This window comes from Dendropsophus ebraccatus, chromosome 5 (assembly GCF_027789765.1).
Source record: "Dendropsophus ebraccatus isolate aDenEbr1 chromosome 5, aDenEbr1.pat, whole genome shotgun sequence".
In the NCBI taxonomy this organism is placed as follows: Eukaryota; Metazoa; Chordata; class Amphibia; order Anura; family Hylidae; genus Dendropsophus; species Dendropsophus ebraccatus.
The window spans coordinates 21584858-21610680 of record NC_091458.1 but is presented as its reverse complement, the minus strand read 5'-3'; the positions used below and the strand labels follow the sequence as shown (position 1 = coordinate 21610680).

Genomic DNA, 25823 nt, shown 5'->3' with positions numbered 1-25823 from the left:
TTCTGGGAACTTTGGCCTGTGCACAGGTCTCACAAGATGCAACATATGCTTTAATATCCCTGCCCATAGAAGGCCACCAATATCCACGAGACACTAATGCTCTTGTTCCAGCCACTCCAGGATGTCCTGACAAAACAGAATCATGCAGCTCATTTAATAAGCGAAATCTGAATTGACTAGGAACAAATAACTTATTCCTAGGAGTGTCTTTAGGGGCAAGGTTTTGATTGGTTTTGATTTCAGATGCCAAATCTGGGGTAATAGCTGATATAACAATTCCCTTTTGCAAAATGGGTTCAGGATTGGATGTTGGAGTCTGGCTGGAACAAAAGCTACGTGATAAGGCATCTGCCTTGATGTTCTTAGACCCAGGTCGGTAAGTAATCACAAAATCAAACCTAGTAAAAAACAATGCCCAGCGAGCCTGACGGGGGTTAAGACGTTTAGCAGATTCCAAAAAGGTTAGATTCTTGTGATCAGTCAAAACAGTAACTTGATGCTGTGCACCTTCGAGGAAGTGGCGCCATTCCTCGAAGGCCCACTTGATCGCAAGCAATTCTCTATTTCCTATGTCCTAGTTTCTCTCAGTAGAAGAAAATTTGCGAGAAAAGTAAGCACAAGGTCTGAGATTGGTAAGAGCAGAAGTACCCTGAGACAAGACTGCCCCCACCCCAACCTCGGAAGCATCAACTTCCACCACAAAAGGCCTTGACTGGTCAGGCTGAGTTAACACTGGGGCCTTAGTAAAACAATCCTTTAAGGCCTCAAATGCTGCTGTGGCCTCAGGTTGCCAGTGTAGTAGGTCCGCCCCTTTTTTGGTCATGTCAGTAAGGGGTTTCGCTATTTCAGAAAAGTTTTTAATGAACTTTCTGTAATAATTAGCAAACCCAAGAAAGCGTTGCAGTGCTTTTAATGATGAGGGACGGACCCAATCTACAATGGCCTGGACCTTGGCAGGATCCATTTTAAAAGCATTAGGGGTCAAGATGTACCCCAAGAAAGGCACCTCCTGAACCCCAAACACACCCTTCTCTAGTTTTGCAAACAAAGAATTCTCTCGAAGTTTTTGTAACACCATTCGTACATGCTGAACATGTGAAGACCAGTCAGAGGAGTAAATCAGGATATCATCCAGATAAACAACAAGAAATTTGCCTATAAATTCTCGAAAAATGTCATTCACCAAGTTTTGAAACACTGCTGGGGCATTACTTAATCCGAAGGGCATAACAAGATATTCAAAATGCCCCTCCAGAGTGTTGAAAGCGGTTTTCCACTCATCCCCTTCCTTAATTCTGATGAGGTTGTAAGCCCCCCTAAGATCAAGCTTGGTGAACCAAACAGCTCCTATGATCTGATTGAATAAATCGGGAATTAATGGAAGGGGGTATTGGTTCTTAATTGTTATCTTATTTAATTCCCGATAATCAATACAAGGTCTGAGACCACCATCTTTTTTCCCCACGAAGAAAAAACCTGCCCCCATAGGAGAGACAGAGGGACGAATATGGCCTTTTTGGAGACTTTCTTGAATGTATACTTTCATGGCCATTCTCTCAGGTCCGGATAAGTTATATATCCTACCTCTAGGATACTTAACATTAGGTACCAGATCAATAGCACAATCATACATTCTATGTGGGGGAAGTTTTTCAGACTCTTTCTCAGAAAACACATCCTCATAATCCTGAATAAAACTTGGAATTTTACTCAATTCCAAACTGGCAAGACTTACAGTCATACAATCTTTTAAACATGAAGAGCTCCATTTTACCAGTTCTCCAGACTCCCAATTAAACACAGGATTATGGGCCTGGAGCCAGGGTAACCCCAGAATGATGTCTGCTGGTAGTTTCTCCATAACAAATAAGGTACAATGCTCAGAATGTATGGAACCAACCACCATCTTAACTGCAGGAGTGACATACTGAATCAACCCCTTTTTTAATGGGGTAGTATCAACTGCTGTAACCCTCACAGGTTCAGGGAGAGACTGCAGAGGGATTTTCAGAGAAGTAGCAAAACCAAAATCAATGAAGTTAGAAGCAGACCCTGAGTCCACAAATGCAAGGCCTGATCTCTCTTGATCGTCATAACAAACAGTAACTGGTAACAATACCTTTTTGGAGACAATTGGAATTACCTGATCGCCTAGGTGGTCTCCCCGGTAACCACCTAGGCGCTGAAGTTTCCCTGCTGTGGTCTTTTAGTGCAGTCCTTTAGCAGATGATCAGCTCCACCACAATAAAGACAGAGTCCTTTAGACATGCGGAATCTTTTTCGCTTTTGAGCCGACATACTTCCGATCTGCATGGGCTCGCCTTTAAGCCCTGGACCCTCGACTGCAGACTCGAGCGAAGAGCGTACCCCAGTTGTGCGTGACACTGATGGTGTGGTCCGTTCTTTACGTCGTTCACGAAGCCGTCTGTCAAGTCTTATAGCAAGGGACATAGCCTCGTCCAGTGATGTAGGAGGAGAATAACCAACAAGCATGTCTTTAACAGAGTCAGACAGACCTAAACGAAATTGGTAAGGTAAAGCTGGGTCGTTCCATCCAGAAGCAATACACCACTGGCGGAATTCAGCACAATAAACTTCCACAGTTCTATTACCCTGCTTAACAGACGCCAACTTACTCTCAGCTACTGCTGTGCGATCAGGATCATCATACAAAAGACCTAAGGCATCAAAAAACTGGTCCACAGATGCTAATTCAGGTGCATTGGGGGGTAGGGAAAATGCCCACTTTTGGGGATCCCCTTTGAGAAAGGAAATGACAATGCCTACCCTTTGAGTCTCAGACCCTGATGAGTGAGGTCTAAGCTTAAAATACAGTTTACAACTATCTTTGAAAGCAGCAAACTCCTTCAAGTCACCAGAAAAACGGTCAGGGAGACTAACCTGTGGTTCCAAAGGAACCACTGGAGCAGCAACTACTGGCTGCGGCTGGGACATTTCCTGATGCTGAACCCGTTCAGCCAAATCTTGAACCATCTGAGTCAAACCCTGCATCTGTTCTACCAAGGCTGTCATAGCCTTCATATTGAGGCACAAAGAGGAGGGGAAAAAAAAAAAAAAAATATATATATATATATATATATATATATATATATATATATATATATACTCTCTTGGCCCGTGATACTGTCACGTCCGGGGCAGGGAAGAGTGAGCCCTATTCTGAACCCAGACCCCTATCCCTACCTGCTTGGACGACCTGCCCTAAACAGCAGTCCCCAACTGGGCGGCGGTCCCTACACTGGCTAAGTGCAGGAGGGGAGAAGAAACAGTACAAGTCTGGAGGAAGCAAGGGCAACAACAAAAACAGGAGAACTACAAGTCCCAGCAGACCTAACCGTTAAGGCTAGACAAAGGAGAAAGATAAACCAAACCAACAAGCCAGGTCAAACCAGGAAGTCACGTCATACACAGAATCACAATCCAGAAGTACCACAAGTCCAAGCCAGAAGTCAAACAGAGAAAGCAGTCCAGGGAAACAAAGAACAAACCAAACAAGCCGAGTCAGAACCAGGAGGTCACGTCAAATCCAAATCAGAATCCAAAAGGCAAGTCCACAATATAGATGAAGAGGTCAAACACAGAAAGGAGCACACAATAAACGCACGAGCCAGCCAAAAGACTTGATCACAGGCGAGGCATGGAAGCCTCCACCTGTTTAAATCAGAGCAGGGAGGGAGTAAGGAGGGAGCATCAGCTCTGATTGGACCGGCGTCTCTGTACTCTGACAGGCTGAACAGCATGCCTGTCAGACAGTCCAGACGCCTCCCCCCTTTCCAGCTGGTGTGCTGAGAGAGCAGTGGAGGCATCAGCAGGTATGTTCATAACACTTTGACCTTAAGGGGTTAAGGACTTCCGCCTTCCGCACGCTGCGCCGAATCACGTGGCGCCTCTGCGGCCGTCCGTCCAATGAATGACGGATGTGCTGGATGACGTGTGCGGGGACACGCTTCTCCAGTGACGTCATCCAGCACGTCCGTCATTCATTGGACGGACGGCCGCAGAGGCGCCACACTCCTCCAGCGCCTCTCTCCCGCCTCTCCTCACCCAGCGCCGCGGTTCTTCAAGTTCACCCCAGCGGCACCAAGCTTAGATAGTGGATGAGTACAACCGGAGGGACGGCAGGGGTGGCGGCCGGTCAGTAATGTGTGTGGGGGGACCGCGGCCTGGGCGGGGGATTGGTAGTGTGTCTGTTGTGATGGCGGCCAGGTGCGGTAGTCAGTGCGTGTGGGGTGCGCGGGGGGGGGGTATGTATAGACTGCACAGTACCACTTCCCTCAGTGTCTGTGTATGTATACACTGCACAGTACCACTTCCCTCAGTGTCTGTATGTATATACACTGCACATTACCACTTCCCTCAGTGTCTGTATGTATAGTCACAGTACCACTTCCCTCAGTGTCTGTATGTATAGACTGCACAGTACCACTTCCCTCAGTGTCTGTATGTATATACACTGCACAGTACCACTTCCCATATACATTGCCACAGGGGCTATATGTCATCGGCTGCCGGGGGCTATATATATATATATATATATATATATATATAATATATATAATATATATATATATATATAGTAGATCATTGCCGGTAAGATGGCAGCTGGCTGAGGGAACACACCGGCAGCAGGGGGGTATATGGTTGTCAAGTTGCAAGTTTCCATGTTGAACGTTTTCAAACTAAGAAAAGAAAGGATCTAAAGGAGGAGGATGCTGTGCACACAGTAAGTCCCATTTAACATAACATTAATTTTACATGTTTTAAAATGTTGGCGACCAAATATTCTATTTGGCGCCTAAATTTTTCAGGTTAGGAGCCAATGGCTCCTAGGTAAATTTTTTAGTCTGGGGCCCTGATATATATACACACACATATATATATATATAATATATATATATATATATATATATATATATATATATATATATATATATATATACACATAAAAACATACACAGAACATACCTCCATCACTAGTGCAATGAACCTGTGTGAGGTGTGTAGAGGAAGAGGTGAATGGTGTACACGAGCAGTCGGAGGTGTCTATGATATACTGTATATCAAGAACTGATAGAAATTACAGCCTAAAGAGTATAACAATGTGATGAGCAGGAAAGTATGTGCCCCCCTATTATAGCAGGACTAGTGAGTGCAGATGTAGGTTCCCTGGTAATTGCTGACAGCTAGGAGCGGTGATTGCCATCCTTACTGAGGGAGGACTCCTACCCCCATGGTGTACTGTGCCTGATCCTGTCTCCACATCCATCCGGGGGCCGGTGATTGATCGCACCATCAGATCCCCAGACAGCAGCTTCTCCCCATTGTACAGTACACGGGATATTAGACGATTACCCTACTGTAGATTAGGAAAACTGGGTGATGACAGCCCTATTATTAGCCGCTGAATGTAAGCTGGAGAAGAATGGGACAAGTGACAAGGCGTCATCATTTACTCCGAGTGATGAATACAGGGAAGCTGGATGATGGCACCCCAGTAACCCATATTATCTGCCAATCCTGACAGCACCTTCACATGGGGGGTGGGGGAAGGACACCATGTTCTCCGTTCTCTTATATAATATATGTAAAAACTTCTAAAACTTTCTGATATACTTTATGTTTCAATTATAATTTTGAAGTGATTAGTTTACTGCCAGTCATATTGTATCTAGTCTAGACAATGCTCTGTGAGCTAAACAGCCAGTACTACAGACTGATACATTGTACATAGCTAGTCCTGCTCCCAGCTGTATCCAGTGCAGACAATGCTCTGTGAGCTCTACAGCCCGGACTCCAGACTGATACATTGTACATAGCTAGTCCTGCTCCCAGCTGTATCCAGTGTAGACAATGCTCTGTGAGCTCTACAGCCCGGACTCCAGACTGATACATTGTACATAGCTAGTCCTGCTCCCAGCTGTATCCAGTGCAGACAATGCTCTGTGAGCTCTACAGCCCGGACTCCAGACTGATACATTGTACATGGCTAGTCCTGCTCCCAGCTGTATCCAGTCTACACAATGCTCTGTGAGCTCTACAGCCCGGACTCCAGACCGATACATTGTACATAGCTCTCGGCTGAGAACTGATACCATTGTATCCAGTGTGGATAATATGCTGCACAAATCTCTTTGCCATAAACTATCACTTTGGGGAGCAGCCTGGTCACAGAATGGATTTTTCAATGGATCATGAAGAAAATCCGAGGCCCACCCTAAGACGTTTGTCATATGTCCAGGATTAGGATGTGGATAGGCCCCATTCATTGCGGCAGACAGACACCAGCAGCTGGTTTCCAAAATCATATGAATGACTGGATGGGATCTTCATAGAGATAAGTTTGTCAGGTGACTGAAGGGGCCACTTGCGCTCCACCATGACCCCATTGACATAAGCTGTGGTGCAGCAGGTCACTACAGTGCAAAACAGTGATTTTTTACTTTTTCTGTGCAGGAAGTGGTGTATTCTTTCCAGTCTGACACAGTGCTCTCTGCTGCCACTTCTGTCCATGTCAGGAACTGTCCAGAACAGTAGAAAACCCCCATAGAAAACCTCTCCTGCTCTCGACAGTTCCTGACATGGACAGAGGTGGCAGCAGAGAGCACTGTGTCAGACTGGAGAGAATACACCACTTCCTGCAGGACATACAGCAGCTGATAAGCACTGGAACTGGAGTTTTACAAATTTGTCACTAGTTGATTTAAAAACATTTTTCTCTCCGCAGTGTCCCTTTATTTCCATGGTAATATGCAAAAGTGAAATTTTACCTACAGAACAGTAATCAAACCATGCATATGTACTAGGACACTGTATTCCTCTGCTCTTCCATGTTTTCCTACTGCTTCTGGTCCACGCTGTCTGCTCTGTTGCCTTCATTACACAATTTTCTGTCTGGTGTACGTCTTGTGATAGGCTTCCTGTTCATGCTGGGCACTCTAGCTGGGATTTCAGCCTGACTCCCACTATGTAGCTGGTTCCTGTGAGTGTAGTGAGAGATAGTCTAGTGAGTGGGAGAACAAATTGGCTGAATTCCTAGCTAGAGTTTCCAACAGGAAAAGGAAGTACAGTAGTTTAGACTGTAAATGTAGACAACAGAGTAGACAGTTTGCATCAGAAGCAAAAAGGAAGCATGAGAGAGACGACAGGAAGGTAGTAAAATAACATGGCCAATATATCTTCATTTATTAGACCTAATTAGGTTACATCACTGTAAAACCACTTGAACTTGTCCTTGGTAGCACAGAGATTACTGCACTGACGTGCCCATGGAACGTATCACAGTGATCTGTCCGTACTCCGGCCATTACCCAGCAGGCACATACTGTAGTGTTCTTGTATGAATCATTGACTTGTTTGGCTTGTAAAGCGGCTTCAGATCACCATTGGACCAGGGTCATTTCAGTATGAACATATTTATTTCACATCCGCTCTAAACAAGTGGAAGACTCTCATGGCACAAATTCTAAGTCTATAAGGAAAAACATCACTTCCCTGCGAAACATCAAGAGGGAAATAGTGGGACTCCATCTGATTCTACTGAGGGACTAGAAGTGTATGGATGCAACCATACTGCACTGTAGAGTTGCATTATTTTGCCCAGCAGCCTATATTCACACCCTGTGCAGCACGGACAGCAGCTAGACAAGGCCGAGAGTGACTCAATAAGGTCCTGGTAGGTGTCGTAAGTTTCTGGAGCCATGCTGACTGCATCCCACAGCTGCTGGAGGGATTATAGAGAGAACACCACCATCCAGAAGGTTCCACAGATGATCAGTTGGGTTCAGTTATGGAGAAGCTGGGCCCCTGGGTATTACTTGGTCATGCTCTTCTAACCAGTGGTTGACATTTCTAGCCACGATCCCATCCACGACAATCAGTATGTATGGATTTACGTAATCTGCAAGCATGGACTCATATCCTGATCGGCTGAGAGCGCCTCCACATAGATAAGTGACCCAAAGAACATCCCGCCAACCATAACACTGCCCCAACCAGCTTGTGTTCTTTCAGCAATGGCTGCAGGGTGCTTGCTCTCTAATGTTTCTCTCCTGAAATGCCAAATGTCCATCCATTCAATAAAGCAGACGTGACTCATCTGAGAAGACAACTCTTTACTGATCAGCAGAGAAGACAACTCTTTACTGATCAGCAGAGAAGACAACTCTTTACTGATCAGCAGAGAAGACAACTCTTTACTGATCAGCAGAGAAGATAACTCTTTACTGATCAGCAGAGAAGATAACTCTTTACTGATCAGCAGAGAAGACAACTCTTTACTGATCAGCAGAGAAGACAACTCTTTACTGATCAGCAGAGAAGACAACCCTTTACCAACCAGCAGAGAAGACAACCCTTTACCAACCAGCGGAGAAGACAACCCTTTACCAACCACCAGCGGAAAGGACAACCCTTTATCGACCAGTGGAAAGGACAACCCTTTACCAACCAGCAGAGAAGACAACCCTTTACCAACCAGCGGAGAAGACAACCCTTTACCAACAACCAAAGAAGACAACCCTTTACCAACCATTGGAGAAGACAACCATTTACCAACCATTGGAGAAGACAACCCTTTACCAACCAGCGGAGAAGACAACCCTTTACCAACCATTGGAGAAGACAACCATTTACCAACCAGCGGAGAAGACAACCCTTTACCAACCAGAGGAGAAGACAACCTTTTACCAACCATTGGAGAAGACAACCCTTTACCAACCAGCGGAGAAGACAACCCTTTACCAACCAGCGGAGAAGACAACCCTTTACCAACCACTGGAGAAGACAACCCTTTACCAACCACTGGAGAAGACAACCCTTTACCAACCAGCGGAGAAGACAACCCTTTACCAACCAGCGGAGAAGACAACCCTTTACCAACCAGCGGAGAAGACAACCTTTTACCAACCAGCGGAGAAGACAACCCTTTACCAACCAGCGGAGAAGACAACCCTTTACCAACCAGCGGAGAAGACAACCCTTTACCAACCAGCGGAGAAGACAAGCCTTTAAAAAACAGCGGAGGTCCAATCACAATACTGCTGGGGACATTGAAGCCTTTTTTGCTGATATAACTTCATTATAAAAGGAGCAGTAACCACCTGTCTGGTTTGGCCCTGATACACAGTAGGCATCACTGATCTGTTAGGGTGCGTTTACACAGACAGATTTATGTGACAGATTTTTGAAGCCAAAGCCATGAACAGACTATAAGCAGAACAGGTCATAAAGGAAAGAGATTTCTCCTCTTTTCAAATCCATTCCTGGCTTTGGCTTCGGAAATCAGTCAGATATGTCCGTGTAAACGCACCATTAGACAGGTTTGGTAGCCCCCTGGGTCATTATGGATCTGTTAATCTAGCGGCTCCTCTGTAGCTTGGATACAGGCCCTTGCGCACCTCGACGTTCACTCCTCACATCAGTAGCACATGGTTTCCACGTCACTTATTTACAATGGTGCCATTCATCCCCTCGCCATACACAGTCACCACAACAACATGGGAACATAACATTTTTCAATCACGTAAGAATTTTTTTTTTTTCTTTCTTTATTAATTTTTTATATAATAAATAATATTATATAATAAAAATATATATAATCTCTGTGAAATGTGTGATTGCTTTAGTCTACAAGTATTAGATATATACAGGTACTATATACGCTGTAGACTACTGGTAAGTCAATGCTGAAATCTGTAGCAGGAAATCCGCACCATATACAGTACATGTGAACATGCCCTTTAAATATTTCTGTATGTTCTACGGAAAAGGAAAAATATACAAAGGGTGAGATCAGAAAAGGCAGACGCCCTGCAGATGAACCATCCAGTAAGTGGCTTGTCTCCGCAGTGGGTATGATATACCTGAGTTCTCGCCATCGTGTCATCCCAACTCTCTTTAGATGCTATGGTCACAAGTTGGACACAGCATGTAATGGGTTAAACAGATGCCTGACCTTTTACAGTGGGAGACGGCTGTCAGTCTTGGTCAGGCCGGCGCTGTCGATGTCTCTGCCTCTGGTTCCGTGTGATCCTCCTCTTACAGCTGTATCTGCCAGAGCAAGAAAGTCCACCGTGTACATGCGAGGGTTAATGCAAAAATGAGAAGAAAAGAGAAAAATCTGATTATGTGGAAATCAAAGTGAATTACCGTTTCATTATTGACAACCAATCAATGTTCTCATATATAACTCATTATAGGGGATCAATAGTCACCGATCCTTATCCTGATAAATCATAAGTGTAATGCAGGTTACTGATAATGCAGAGCTAAGTGTCTTCATTATGTGTAAATCATCTATCTCCTATCTATCTATCTATCTCCTATCTATTATCTCCTATCTATCTATCTATCTATCTATCTATCTATCTATCTATCTATCTCCTATCTATCTCCTATCTATCTATCTATCTATCTCCTATCTATCTATCTATCTATCTATCTATCTATCTATCTATCTATCTCCTATCTATCTATCTATCTATCTATCTATCTATCTCCTATCTATCTATCTATCTATCTCCTATCTATCTATCTATCTATCTATCTCCTATCTATCTATCTATCTATCTATCTATCTATCTATCTATCTCCTATCTATCTATCTACCTATCTCCTATCTATCTATCTATCTATCTATCTATCTATCTATCTATCTATCTATCTATCTCCTATCTATCTATCTATCTATCTATCTCCTATCTATCTATCTATCTATCTCCTATCTATCTATCTACCTATCTCCTATCTATCTATCTCCTATCTATCTATCTATCTATCTCCTATCTATCTCCTATCTATCTATCTATCTATCTATCTATCTATCTATCTATCTATCTATCTATCTCCTATCTATCTATCTATCTCCTATCTATCTATCTATCTATCTATCTATCTCCTATCTATCTATCTATCTATCTATCTATCTCCTATCTATCTATCTATCTCCTATCTATCTATCTATCTATCTATCTATCTATCTATCTCCTATCTATCTATCTATCTATCTATCTATCTATCTATCTATCTATCTATCTCCTATCTATCTATCTATCTATCTCCTATCTATCTATTATCTATCTATCTATCTATCTATCTCCTATCTATCTATCTATCTTCTATCTATCTATCTCCTATCTATCTATCTATCTCCTATCTATCTATCTATCTATCTCCTATCTATCTATCTATCTATCTCCTATCTATCTATCTATCTATCTATCTATCTATCTATCTATCTATCTATCTATTATCTATCTATCTATTATCTATCTATCTATCTATCTCCTATCTATCTATCTATCTCCTATCTATCTCCTATCTATCTATCTATCTATCTATCATCTATCTATCTATCTCCTATCTATCTCTCTATCTCCTATCTATCTATCTATCTCCTATCTATCTATCTCTCTATCTCCTATCTATCTATCTATCTCCTATCTATCTATCTATCTATCTCTCTATCTCCTATCTATCTATCTATCTATCTCCTATCTATCTATCTATCTATCTATCTCCTTTCTATCTATCTATCTATCTATCTATCTCCTATCTATCTATCTCCTATCTATCTATCTATCTATCTATCTATCTATCTATCTATCTCCTATCTATCTATCTATCTATCTATCTATCTATCTATCTATCTATCTCCTATCTATCTATCTATCTATCTATCTCCTATCTATCTATCTATCTATCTATCTCCTATCTATCTATCTATCTCCTATCTATCTATCTATCTATCTATCTCCTATCTATCTATCTATCTATCTATCTATCTATCTATCTATCTATCTCCTATCTATCTATCTATCTATCTATCTATCTCCTATCTATCTATCTATCTATCTCCTATCTATCTATCTATCTTCTATCTATCTATCTCCTATCTATCTATCTATCTATCTATCTATCTCCTATCTATCTATTATCTATCTATCTATCTATCTATCTCCTATCTATCTATCTATCTTCTATCTATCTATCTCCTATCTATCTATCTATCTATCTATCTATCTCCTATCTATCTATCTATCTATCTCCTATCTATCTATCTATCTATCTATCTATCTATCTCCTATCTATCTATCTATCTATCTATCTATCTATCTATTATCTATCTATCTATCTCCTATCTATCTCCTATCTATCTATCTATCTATCTCTCTATCTCCTATCTATCTATCTATCTCTCTATCTCCTATCTATCTATCTATCTATCTATCTATCTATCTATCTCCTATCTATCTATCTATTATCTATCTATCTATCTATCTATCTCCTATCTATCTATCTATCTATCTATCTATCTATCTCCTATCTATCTATCTATCTATCTCCTATCTATCTATCTATCTCCTATCTATCTCCTATCTATCTATCTATCTATCTATCTATCTATCTCTCTATCTCCTATCTATCTATCTATCTATCTCCTATCTATCTATCTATCTATCTATCTATCTATCTATCTCCTTTCTATCTATCTATCTATCTATCTATCTATCTATCTCCTATCTATCTATCTCCTATCTATCTATCTATCTATCTTCTATCTCCTATCTATCTATCTATCTATCTATCTATCTCCTATCTATCTCCTATCTATCTCCTATCTATCTCCTATCTATCTATCTATCTATCTATCTATCTATCTATCTATCTATCTATCTATCTCCTATCTATCTATCTATCTATCTATCTATCTATCTATCTATCTATCTATCTCCTATCTATCTATCTCCTATCTATCTATCTATTTATCTATCTATCTATCTCCTATCTATCTATCTATCTCCTATCTATCTCCTATCTATCTCCTATCTATCTATCTCCTATCTATCTATCTATCTATCTATCTATCTATCTCGTATCTATCTATCTCGTATCTATCTACTTTAGTTTTTCTACTCTTTCACAGCTCCTTTACCCTGGAAGAAATGCTTTTTAACAAATGTGACCTGATTCCATTCTCCACATTATATGTATAGGACAAAGGATGAGACAAGCTGTGAGTGGCCCTGCTCAGTATATGTGACTAGTTGATGCTGTATAATACATGTAATACATATACAGTGGGATATACTGTATATCTTATGTAAATATACAGAATTGTTATCTGCTTCTCCTCCCAAAGGAAATAAAGCAATGCATACATATCAGCCTATGATCCAGATTAGCCAGTCTGTTATAGTAAAGAAAAGAAAGAATATCATTCACTAACGTAATATTTAAAAAAAGAAGCAAAACACTATATAACCCAACTTACTGAAGGTAGTAGGGAGGAAAGGGGTAGATGGGGGAGGAGGGAGATGCAACTGTAGATGTTAAGTATTTTGTTAAGGGGGTACTCCAGAGTAGAAAAAGTTTTAAATCAACTGATGTCAATATATTTGTAAATTACTTCTATTTAAAAATCTCCAGTCTTCCAGTACTTATCAGCTGCTGTATGTCCTACAGGAAGTGGTGTATTTTCTCCAGTCTAACATAGTGCTCTCTGCTGCCACCTCTGTCCATGTCAGGAACTGTCCAGAGCAGCAGCAAATCTCCATAGAAAACCTCTCCTGCTCTGGACAGTTCCTGACATGGACAGGGGTGGCAGCAGAGAGCACTGTGTCAGACTGGAGAGAATACACCACTTCCTGCAGGACATACAGCAGCTGATAAGTACTGAAAGACTTGAGATTTAAAATAGAAGTAAATTACAAATCTGTATAACTAAGGCTGGGTTCACACTGCGTTTTTGCAACCCGTTTAACGTATATGCTTTATGGAAAAAACGGATGCAATTGTGCGTTATCCATTTGGATCTGTTTTTCCATTATAAAAAAAAAAAAACGGATCAAAACAGATACTTCTTTTTTAACGGACGCAAAAGACTGTTTTTCTAACAGTCTGTAAAAAGTAACCAATTAAAACCTATACGGTATGTTGAACAGATTGCAAAAACGCAGTGTGAGCCCAGCCTAATTGCCCTATTCCACCGGACGATTATTGTTTGCATAATCGTTAACGATTAACGATCTCAAACGACCGCTACTGAGAAAGACCTGAAAACGTTCACTCATTTCCTTGGAACGATAATCGTTACTTATGATCGTATTTGCGATAGTTTTTCCATCGCTATATCTTCGCTATTGCGTTCGTATCTACTGCGCACGACCGAACGACGTCTTATCCAATGCAAACGATTTGCGAACGTTTTGTGAACGAGCAACAATAAAAATAGGTCCAGGTCTTATAAAGCGATCAACGATTTCTCATTCGGTCGTTAATCGTTAACTGCATTTCAAACAAACGATTATTGTTTAGATTCGAACGATTTAACGATAATCTGAACGATAATCGCCTGGTGGAATAGGGCCCTAAGGCTGGGTTCACACCATGTTTTTGCTATCCGTTTTTTGCATTTGTGTGCACCCGTTTTGATCTGTTTTTCCGTTGACTTTAATTTTTTTTTTAATGGATCAAAAGGGATCTGTTTGGGTTTTTTTAACAGACACAAAAATGAGGCGGAATATGTTTTTGTGTCCGTTAAAAAAAAGGATCCGTTTTTTTTTTTTCAATGAAAGTCAATGAAAAAAACGGATGCACACCATTGCATCCGATTTTCATCCTTTTTTTTTGTTGTTGCAGAAACGGATGAACAAAATTGCTTGCAAAAACGCAGTGTGAACCCAGCTTTACTGATATTAGTTGATTTTTTTTTTTTTTTTAATTCTCCGGAGTACCCCTTTAAAAGAACTATAGGAGACTGAAAGATGCCCTCAAAATAATCTAGGTTAGACACAAATATTCTGGTTCTCTTCTAATATACATGAACTGCTTCTACACTGTACCAGCACGTAGGGAGAAAGCGAAACTTTGTCTTTGACTTCAGTCCCGTTTTTATCAGTCCATTCAAAGAGCAGAACTTGACCCCTGGCCCTGTAAGTTAGCTATGTTTGGAATCAGAGCTCCTCCTGAGTTATACAGAGATCTCTGAATGTGCACCTGAAAGCTAACCCCATGTCTTCTCTTGCAGGTAACGCCTTTGTAGTAAGCCTGGCCTTTGCTGACCTGGTGGTGGCCTTGTATCCCTACCCATTAGTCCTGGTGGCTATTTTTAAGAACGGTTGGGCTCTTGGAGAGATGCATTGCAAAGTGAGTGGATTTGTCATGGGTCTGAGCGTCATCGGATCCATCTTCAACATCACGGGGATCGCCATCAACCGCTACTGCTACATCTGCCACAGCTTCGTCTACGACAAACTCTTCAGCCCTTGGAATACAATGCTATACGTATGTCTCATCTGGGTCCTTACCGCTCTGGCCACGGTCCCAAACTTTTTCCTTGGCTCTTTGGAATACGACCCTCGGGTTTATTCCTGTACTTTTGTTCAGACCGTAAGCTCCTCGTACACCATCACGGTGGTCTTCATCCATTTCATTGTCCCCATCACTGTGGTCACATTTTGCTATCTCCGAATATGGATTTTGGTCATTCAGGTACGAAGGAAGGTCAAATCCGAGACGAAGCCGAGGATGAAACCGAGCGACTTCAGGAACTTTCTTACCATGTTTGTCGTGTTTGTCATTTTTGCTTTTTGTTGGGCTCCCCTGAACTTCATCGGCTTAGCCGTGGCCATCAACCCTACGGTGGTGGCGCCCAAAATCCCAGAGTGGTTGTTCGTCTTAAGTTACTTTATGGCTTACTTTAACAGTTGCCTTAACGCTGTGATTTATGGAGTTCTAAACCAAAACTTTCGCAAAGAGTACAAAAGGATTTTAATGGCACTGTGGATGCCAAGACTATTCTTTCAGGAAATCTCCAGGGGGGGGACCGAGTGTCCAAAGAGCAAACCATCCCCGGCCCTGAATAACAACGACCAGATGAGAACTGATACCGTCTGACCCCACTGTGAAGGACACAAGACCGAGAGCCATTGAACAACACCGTACACATACCAGCGTTCACTTTGTTTTACATTGAATTTATTTGGCTGCATATTTTTTTAAAAAACATCTCTTAAAGGAGAAATGAACCTCAAAATACAATTTTTTACATCATATTAATGTACAGATTGGTTACACAAACTGATAAGGTTATTGAATTATTGTGTATTTATTGTATGGGAAGAGTAAGACATAGTCCCCAGTCCTTCCGAATGGACTCTTTAACGTTCCCCTATGAACTTCTTCAGGAGGCTCATCTTCCAAGAACTGGAACTGCAAAAAATGGTCATAGAGTTGTTAAAAATGCAAAGGGTGTGTAAACTTTTGCAACCCATTTCCATTTTTTTTTTTACAATTTCCTAAAAGTTTGTGTAAGCAGCTCCTATGCAAACCTATAGGTCTTAATGGTTAAAGCATACTTGCCCTACTACATTGAAAATCTCGTTCATCGGCTGATCGTTGTTTTGACCCAATGAAAGATGATTGGTCATCAGCTGTGTAATATTGTATGGCTGATGGCTGATATCCACACAGGGCTACATGGACGACCTCATGATCGTTCGTATGGCCTGGCTGCACAACTGATCACACCTTATGAAGGCTCTCTAGCAGAATCAGACTACACACAGGATTTATTCGTAGTCTGTACCCATGGAGACGCTTTTATTTTTTTAAGTTTACGTACGAAGTTGCTTCTATATATTTATCTTAGATTTACTGGAGCCATTAAACCTATGGGTTGCAAAAGAATACATACCCTTTAAAAAATCTGAGCAATAATTGGTAATTCTATGGCAACATAACATGTGACCTGCTTAGATGGTGACAACAAATGACAATGGCCCTCGAATCTTCCAGCTGGGCAAGGCAAATACGAAGTTCTGATGGTCTTTAAATACAGATGAAGCAGAGCTGAAATTGTCACCTATCGTCCTATTGTGTATTATATGTTTATGGAACAAAAGGATTATGGGAGATGCAAATGTGCCAATACTGTTTGCTTGGCACATTATGAAAGTGTTTGTATTGGGCACCTTATGGGAGTGTTATTATTGGACACCTTATGGTAGTGTTATTATTGGGCACCTTATGACAGTGTTGTTATTTTTGGGCACTTTAAGGCAGTGTAATTTTGGGGCATTGATATTATAAAGCATTTAATGGCAGGATTATTTCTATTATTATTATATAATAGCAATGTTTTTGTTGGGAAATTTATGCCAGTTATATTATTGGGCACTTTGTGCTTTTTTATTGGGCATTTTATGACATTGAATTCATAACTTTTTTTACGGCATGGGCACTTTATGGCAGTGTTGTAACATTTGGGCAATGAATTTTATTTAGTGCTATTATTGGGCTCTTCTGGCAGTGTTATTATTGGGAATTGGCAATTAACGCATATTAGCTTTCTTATTTATATCCATTTTCGTTTTATTACTAAGCACTTTATAGCCATGTTATTGTTTAGCATACAATGGCGGTGTTTCTATTGGGCACTTTATGGCAGTGTTGTTATTTTGCATTTTATAGCAGTGTTATTATTGGGCACTTTATGGCAGTGTTCCTATTGGGCATTTTATTTCATTATTATTATTATTGGGCATATTATAGCAGTAATATTATTGGGAAATTCAAGTTTTTTTTTTCAATGACAAAGCCTTTTTTAACTGTCTAAGAAATGAAAACGTGATAGTGAATAAAGTTATTTGACTCCTTATTAGAAGTCTTTTTTACTGTTAATGCAAAACTATCTGTGCTGTTGTTTTATGCGCCTAACTTCCTGTCTGGTGTAATGCACTTCCTGCCCCTGTATACAGTCTTGTCAGGAATTCAGCCAAGAACTATTACCTTTTTTTTGACTCCCGATAGTAGTAGGGAGTAGAGATGAGCGAACCTTGAGCATGCTCGAGTCTATTCGAACCCGAACGATCGGCATTTGATTAGCTGGGGCTGCTGAAGTTGGATAAAGTGCTAAGGTTGTCTAGAAAACATGGATACAGCCAATGACTATATCCATGTTTTCCACATAGCCTGAGGGCTTTATTCAACTTCAGCAGCTCCCGCTAATCAAATGCCGAAAGATCGGGTTCAGATGGACTCGAGCATGCTCCAGGTTCGCTCATCTCTAGTAGGGAGATAGAGCTGACTGAGTTCCCAGCTAGAGTGTACAAAGGAAAAAAAGTCTGTTGCAGGATGTTTACCAGACAGGTATGCGTTAAAAGCAGAAGCATAAAGTGAAAACCCATATAAAGGTGGTAAAATAACTTTATTTACCAAAACATGCTCATTTATAAGACAGTTTAATTTTTTTTTATCGGAATGTTTTTGATGCTGCATAACAGGTGGAGATAAGATGGTGCTTCCCTATCGCATATGGCTCATATTGCTGAAATATTCAGGTATTTCACTTCTTTTTCCTAGTGGGGAAGCCCAGAAATATGTTTTCTCCCAAAAATACCAATTCCTGTGACAACCTCAGCCCTGCTACTTCTGAGATAAGCCATGGTAAATCTGGATAGATGATCACTGTCGGTGCATCATCCCAGAGGGTGTATAATATATATATATATATATATATATATATATATATATATATATATATATATAGGAATTAATGTACTCGGCCATATATGTGGATCCCTGTTGTACAAATCAATAGTCCTGGGCCAATGGCCTGACCATTTTTATATAGAGGCACGAAAATCTTTTGTGGCATGCTCCAATAGGAGGTCTGTAATATACCAAGAGTGGGCGAATACCATACACTATAGTCAACTCAAAGAAGAAAACATGTACGCAAGACTACCCTTCTGAAAATCCCTACAGGATCGTTTTATTACAGAAAAAAAACCTCACATGCTCCTACACACGATGGTTATTGAAAGCCACACACAATGGATCGAGGGTGCCAAAATTCTGGCCCCATGGACACCAAAAAAGGTTTTGTTTACATCATTTATGAGACATTTAATATCTGTTTTAGATACTTTATAAACACACTTAAGCCTCACTCGACATGGGGGTGTGGCTTAGTAAAAATGGGTGTGGCTTGCATGCAACCACATGCTTCAAAAAAATTGCACCAGAAAAGGGACGTAACATTTTGGGCCAACATAAGCCAACTCTGAGCTGATCCAAACTTACATTAGACAGTCTACATTTGAGCTGAAATACTCACTTGCTCGTTACTCCAGTTGAGAATTTTTCAATGCTCAAGTGCTCGACCCACTGAAATCAAGGGGAGACTCTAGCGTTCAACTAAGTGCCCCCTCATTTTTTTATTCTATTTTTTTCATATATTTGAGCTCTTGAAGGATTGTTAAACTGAAATATACAAAAATTAGAATAAAAAAATACAACCCGTTACTGCAAGACACATTAGAACTCTGGCAATTGCCGGCCTACCGCCGGAGTTCTAATGTATATGTTTTTTTTCCTTCTAATTTCTGTACATTCTGTTTAAACATCTATTCAAGAGAGGAAATATACAAAAAATAAAGTTATTGTTTACTGCAGCAGGTGAACGTTTGGCCGTCAGTTATTGAAGGTCCATGGCCATCATTACTCAGTCGAGTATCAAGCTCCACTCTATCTGGCGCAATTGTAGATAGTCTAGTCTAAAGTACATATTACACCATGCGATATTGAGGAGGAAACGAGTGTCAGCCTGGCAGGTCAGTGCTCGCTTCCCCCTTGTTTCCAACTTGCTGCCTGCACTATTACATGCTCAGACAGGGAGCGGGAGGAGCCGGGGGGGGGGAGGCACGGGGAGTAGCAGCCCGGATGATCCTTAGATCGTCCGGGCTGCCAATTGACCTCAGCCGCAGTCTGCTCCTATTTCATGAAGTAAGGGGCAGCGGACCGTCACTGGCATGATGGCGTAATTTCAACATGATGAAAGACAACGATCAGCCGACATTGTGCATGTTTGCCTCTTAACATGTCCTATTACACCAAATATTATCGTCCGGAACGTCCAATAATCTGCCAAGTACAGATGAAATCATCTGGTGTAATAGGGCCTTAAGTTTTCACTGTCTAAGGGCCCGTTCACACAGAGCAAAAGGTGCGGAATATCAACTAGAGCCTACGCCGTGGACACCGATTGAAATTCCGCCTGTCCCAATGATTCAATGGGATTTCTCGTATGCCTCCCCTCTCCGCCCAAAGAATTGACATGAGCAGAGGTGCACATAAAATCCCATTGAATCTATGGGACAAGAGGAATTTTAAGTGGCATTTGCAGTGTGAAATTCCGCCACTTTTGCTCAGTTTGAATCGGCCCTAAGAAGTAAATCTGCCCCAATGGGCACAAACCTGTCCCTTTCTAGTACAATGTACCCCAACCCATGTTATATGCAGAATCCCTCTGTTATGTTGGTCCAGTAAGGTATCGGTAATTGGCTTTCACACATGCAGTGTTTGTGGCAATCTGCAAAGGGGTTTAGGCTGGGTTCACACTAGACAAATATGAGGATATTTTTACATCCATAGTGTGACACAAATCCCATCCCGACAATAGATCACCAGACCTGCCGCCAAGACAAGACTTTCAGTATCATATAAAGTATTACATGGGCTATCCAGAATTAGAAAAAACACAATTGAGCTTTATCCAGAAGTATCGCTACTCTTGTCCTGGGTCTGGTATTGCAGCTCCGTTTCATCGAAGTGAATAGAGCCAAAGTGTAATACCACACACAACCTGAGAACAGGTGTGGCGCTGTTTTTGGAAAGAAAGCAGCTATGCTTATCTGATTCATGGTGACCCCTTTAAGATTGTGTGAACCCAGCTTTACAGTTATCCCCTATCCACAGAATAGGAGAGGGCATAATTAAGCTGATTAGTGGGGGTCTAACTGCTGTGAACCCCACTACTCATAAGATCCTTTAAGAGAATGAGCAGTGGTGTGCTTTCTATATGGAACCCCCAATAATTGCGGAGGGCAAAACCCAGCAGTGTTCAGAAGTCCTATAGACAGCGAATAGAATGGTGGTCCATTCATTTAAAGGAACCTTGTGATTGGTGGAGGTTCTGACCTGCTTATATGTCCCTATAGGGAAGAGGGCGCTGAAGATGTACTATCAGCAGTTTGATCCTCATGCCAATTAGACGTTATGGTGCACTAGGGGCGGGACTTATCTGCCCCTGACCAGCCCACTCTGCTGATATTCATTAGAAGGGGTGGGCCAGCCTGGGACAGATTGGTGCACTGGAAGAGGTAGCCCCGCCCCCAGTGCACCAAAATGCCTAATTAGCATAAGGTTCAAACTGCTAATAGTAAGGAAACGGCACCAAGGATAAAGGTAAGAAATTTGTATCCGTGGGTTATATTAAAGAGGATGTACCTGATGGTACATCCTCTTTAAATACAAGCTCTGTCCATTCTCCCTGTTAGGACATATAGCCATCCTGGGAGGTCCTCTTCCCACCATGACCCCCACTGTGGGTCAGGACAGAGAGTTAACAGACCTGAATCTGAACGGTTAGTAGGTATTGCCCCCTATCCAGTGACCCGATGAGATGTCACCCGTTACCAAGATATCTATTCATAATAGAATGAAATCAGAACATTAACTTCAAAGCTGTTTTTCTATTCCATATTTAATAAAGATCCAAGGTTATTGATGTGGTGCTTAATGTAACACAGGAAGACCACTCTGTACAATCTCTCCGTTTTATAGTTCCGGGAAGAACAATTGTATTGCAGTTTATTTGAACTATTTTTGTACTACGCCATAATGTTAACTACAGAATGATTTCCCATTAAAGAATGCAATGTTCCTGCTGCTTTTCAGCTGGGTGATGCCAATGTGTTCTCTTTTCTATATACACTAACTGCGTCCTATATGAGATGCCTGGTGGAAGGACGTGACCGGTGGAGAACAGAACGGTAACTTTCTAATAGAATCACTGTTTACTTTTCTTACCTGAAACTTCCACCGCTCACGTAGCTGTTCGGGTAAAATAATATCGTATTGTTATATCGTTAAGTTATATCACTTTTTTTGCCTATATTTCAGCTGGTCGTCATTTCGAATTGAAAATAGAGCCATAATTTCCATAATGTGGACATATTTTCACTTCGAAATGATGACCGTTCAAAAAGACTGCAGAAATATGGCCAAAAAAGATGTGTGAACATAGCCTTATATTGTAACCAATGGTAGCTGGATAATATAAGGTTTTTTTTTCCGGATTTATTTAAATGAGTCCTGCTGCAGTGGGCCACAAAATATGTGGTCATCCCTGCTTTGATGTATACCTGAGATGCAGTGCATTAACACAGCGTGAACCTTACTTAAAGGGAACCTGTCACCACCACCAAGGAGTCTAGTGGGCGGTCCAATCATTGACTAACACTGCCCACTCGACTCCTTAAAGGGAATCTGTCACTAGATTTATTCTGTCTTAAATGAGGGCAGCATAAACTAGTGACAAATGCTGAACAGATCAGTGTATTACTTACATTATTCTGTTCAGCCATTTTCCTAATATGCAGGAGAATAGGATTTGTGCCACACCCCTCCCCCCGCCCTCCAGCTGCTGATTGACAGTTGACTGCCTATACACAGCATTGATAAATAACCGCCAATCAGCAGCTGGTGGGCAGAGTTTTCTGCTTCTCATGAATATCCAGGACTACTGAGCTCATGCACATAATTGGGAGGACTTTGAATATTATGAATCTTTTCCTACGAAGATACATATCAATCTGCTCAGCTCCTTCTGCTCTATAGCATGATGTCTATAGATTATACAGCATTAAAAGGTTCCTTTTAAGCCCTGAAGGGGGAGGGAGGATTACACTGTAGCGTTCTGGACATATAAGGGTAGGCATAGTGGCATTTACACAAGGGACTGCTGCCCTGAGCGTTATGGGTGATGAAAGGGAAGCCTTGATTTACCTTCTAGGGACAATGTGTATCCTCTGGAAGAGACAGACAGGCTCAGCTCATAGTACCTATTACTTGTAGACCACAGCAAAATACATTGAAAAAATCCTGCAGGTACGCTGTCTCTTGTGGCGGAACTCCCAGAAGCGCCGTTGACTCCATTGTAATATACTTACGTCTACATCAGAAGAGGAATGGCGGCAGAGTATGCGCATTGACGCTTAGGGTACATTTGACCTCTGTTGGAGGTCCAAGCTGGTGGATCACTATCAATCAGCTAGTTGTCGGGAATAACTATTACTCTTGTGAATCTATAAACATTTATGATACCATCACACATAAGTAGGTGGAACCATATAGTACAGATGTGCTCACTATCAACTTCCTTTTAAACTGAATATATTTAGTGATACGTCTTGTGAGAACACCGTCATTTTACACTGTGTAAGTAAGAGAGTAGACACAGTGATCTGAATGTTTTCTGCTACCTTGTAATCAGTACAAAATCTCTTAAAGGGGTTCTTCGGCCAGAATTCCTTCAAGAACTATGTCCAGGGAGGGGATGAGTGAAAAAAAAAATAACGTACACTGACCTCTATAGTTCCTGGACTGCCACCTGTACTATACCGCTCTGGTCCCTGTTGGGTGGCCGGTAAATGCCCATCCTTAGAATAGATGACACCCTGTGCAGAATAGTGTGTCATAGTTATCTATCATATCTATCAAAATGGAGGAAGAAAGGAAGAAGTTCTCTTCCTGTTATGGAATATCTTACAATCATGTCAGTGCAAGCCCCCTTTAGTAGATGGCCCCCTTATGTAGTCCCCCTTTAGTCCATGGCCCCCTTTGTAGTAATCGCTTTAGTTCATCTGATCTGCAGCTGCAGTAAGATCAGGTGTGGGCGGTTCTGACAGCTGTGATCCCATAGAACTATGTATTAGTGAGATCTCTGGAGCTGTGTGTGAGGGACTACGTTGTACAGAGGTCAGTAGAAGGAGACAGGAGAAGTGACCTGTGGTAACTAGGGCGTTACTAAGGACCAGACTGCAATGCACTGCTGGGAAATACAGCAGCTTCATGGTCACATGATCACATTGGGGCCCCACCCACAGAAAGTGAAGAGACCAGAGCTGTAAAGAGGTGACGAAATCTAAGGGCTAAAAAAAGGTTAAAAATGACAGCTATTTTTCCATAGACAGTGTAAGTGTAGTCCTCCAGGGCCTTATTGTTTTTTTTCCATTTTAAGGGATAATCCCTTGAAGGATGAAGATTAATATAATCTCTTAGATTCAGCTCCCTGGTGTAGCATTACATTAAATCTGAAGGAAATTTAGCAGATTTACTGTCATGTATGGGGGCGTACGCAACAACCAGAATAGTGGGGTAACACACCTATAGTAATATGTCTGTGGGTAGATCATACTACCTGTAAGAGGGCCAAAATAATTGTTGGTCTCAGCTGGGACCCACATGGAGGGCTGGATCTGCAGGTAAAACAAAACACAATAAGACAATACAGCATCCATATATGAGGTAAAAAAAGAAAAAAATATATTTTAAACCAATATAACATAATCATATGACAACTTCTAGTGTAAACATAGTGAAAAGTGTTCAATGGTGCGAAATCTATCAGGTATCCTAAACTCCAGGATTTGTTTATGTTCATCCCGCACTCACTTCCTGGTCACCGCTCACAGAGCAGAGAGCGGTGGTTGGTAACCTAGGCAACAAGCTGTCAACTATACAGAGAGAGAAGAGGGACAAAATGCTACAGTAAGCAAAGCATATACAAAATTGTTTACTTTTGCCTTATCAATCACCTCAGAAAAGTTTTAGGTAATGAGAATACCCCTTTAAGGAATGTAGTCAGAGACAAGTCAATATCCATTCCTCTCCAGTTGTTTTTGTTGTTGCTTTTCTTTCTGTCCTTTCCTCTCCTGAGATGAGGAACATGATCAATTATAAGGAATCTTAATTTCCTGATATTGTAATGGGATTCCAGAACGTTTAGGGATCGGGAGTTCAGCGAGACCTCTGTGAATTGTCGGTTCTCTCTTTTCTCCACATAGTGGTTTTAGCCGTCCACATGGGCACCTCAGACCTCAGGATAGCTAATAGGATTCAATATATCTGTAATACAGGCTTAGAGAAGGGCGTAATGGGCAGGAACTCAATGGAATACCTAGCTAATACATATCCCATCTCCCCAGTAATATACTGTTACCAAAAATGCATAGCAACCAATCGTAGGATTTTTTTTTTCTCGAATAACCATTTTCTTAGACATGTTATTAAGGGACTCTGTGACCTATTACAGATCCAATATATTATTTATTGAAACTGACAACACGCTTTGTACCTGAACAAGCCACGCTGGCCGCATTCAATGTAGTTACTGTAGCTTGTATACAGAGAACACACACACCACCCACTAAGCCATGATAGAAGTTGGAACTAACCTCTCTACTACTCTTTACTGCCAGAGAAGCTTGGAAATAGCCACCAGGTACTGTTGTAATAGCAAAATATAAGGGGCCACTGATCTTCACCAGTGCCCACCGCATGGTGGGATGGACTTGCTGCGGCAGGCGACCCCCAGGTCACTACTCCTGGCTTGGCTTGCCAGCGGTGGTGGGTGGTGCAGCTGGAGACACATAGGCAGGCGGGCAGGAACACAGCAGGACTCATGGCTGGAACCACCGACAGCAAGAACCATGTGTGAGCTGGGACCACAGGCTAGGAAGCATGCAGAGGCTCCAACAGAGGGGTCAGGGAGGTGCAGGGATTTATAGGAGAGTGTTAGGTGCAATTAACCAATTAAGGGTGTACTGCCCCTTTAAATCTGTGACAGATGGCGCGTGCATGCCGGTTGGAAGTACAGTAAGCTGAAACGTGGAGTGGTGAGGCGCCCCAGGGGGCTGAAGATGAGGCGGTGCCGCGCCTGAGCACATGGGCTCCAGCGT

At 41.6% G+C, this 25823-nt stretch overlaps 1 protein-coding gene and 1 long non-coding RNA gene across 3 annotated transcripts in view; one reads left to right on the top strand and one right to left on the bottom strand.

Annotated features, from left to right (window-relative positions):
• MTNR1B (melatonin receptor 1B) overlaps positions 1-16390 on the top strand; it is a 132834-nt gene extending 116444 nt beyond the window's left edge. Inside the window, exon 2 of the mRNA XM_069969656.1 lies at positions 15047-16390. Coding sequence (XP_069825757.1) covers positions 15047-15915 — 869 coding nt within the window. The 3' untranslated portion in view covers positions 15916-16390. The remainder of the gene's footprint in view (positions 1-15046) is intronic.
• On the bottom strand, positions 6818-24594 carry LOC138792345 (uncharacterized). Of its 2 annotated transcripts, XR_011363128.1 has the most exons (4): positions 24538-24594; positions 24284-24341; positions 9974-10068; positions 6818-6998 (listed from the first exon to the last, which is right to left on the bottom strand). It is a non-coding gene; the product is annotated as an uncharacterized lncRNA (long non-coding RNA). The 2 variants fall into 2 exon arrangements; XR_011363129.1 differs by lacking the exons at positions 6818-6998; positions 9974-10068 and adding an exon at positions 16019-16230.
• Between the last annotated feature and the right edge of the window lie 1229 nt (positions 24595-25823).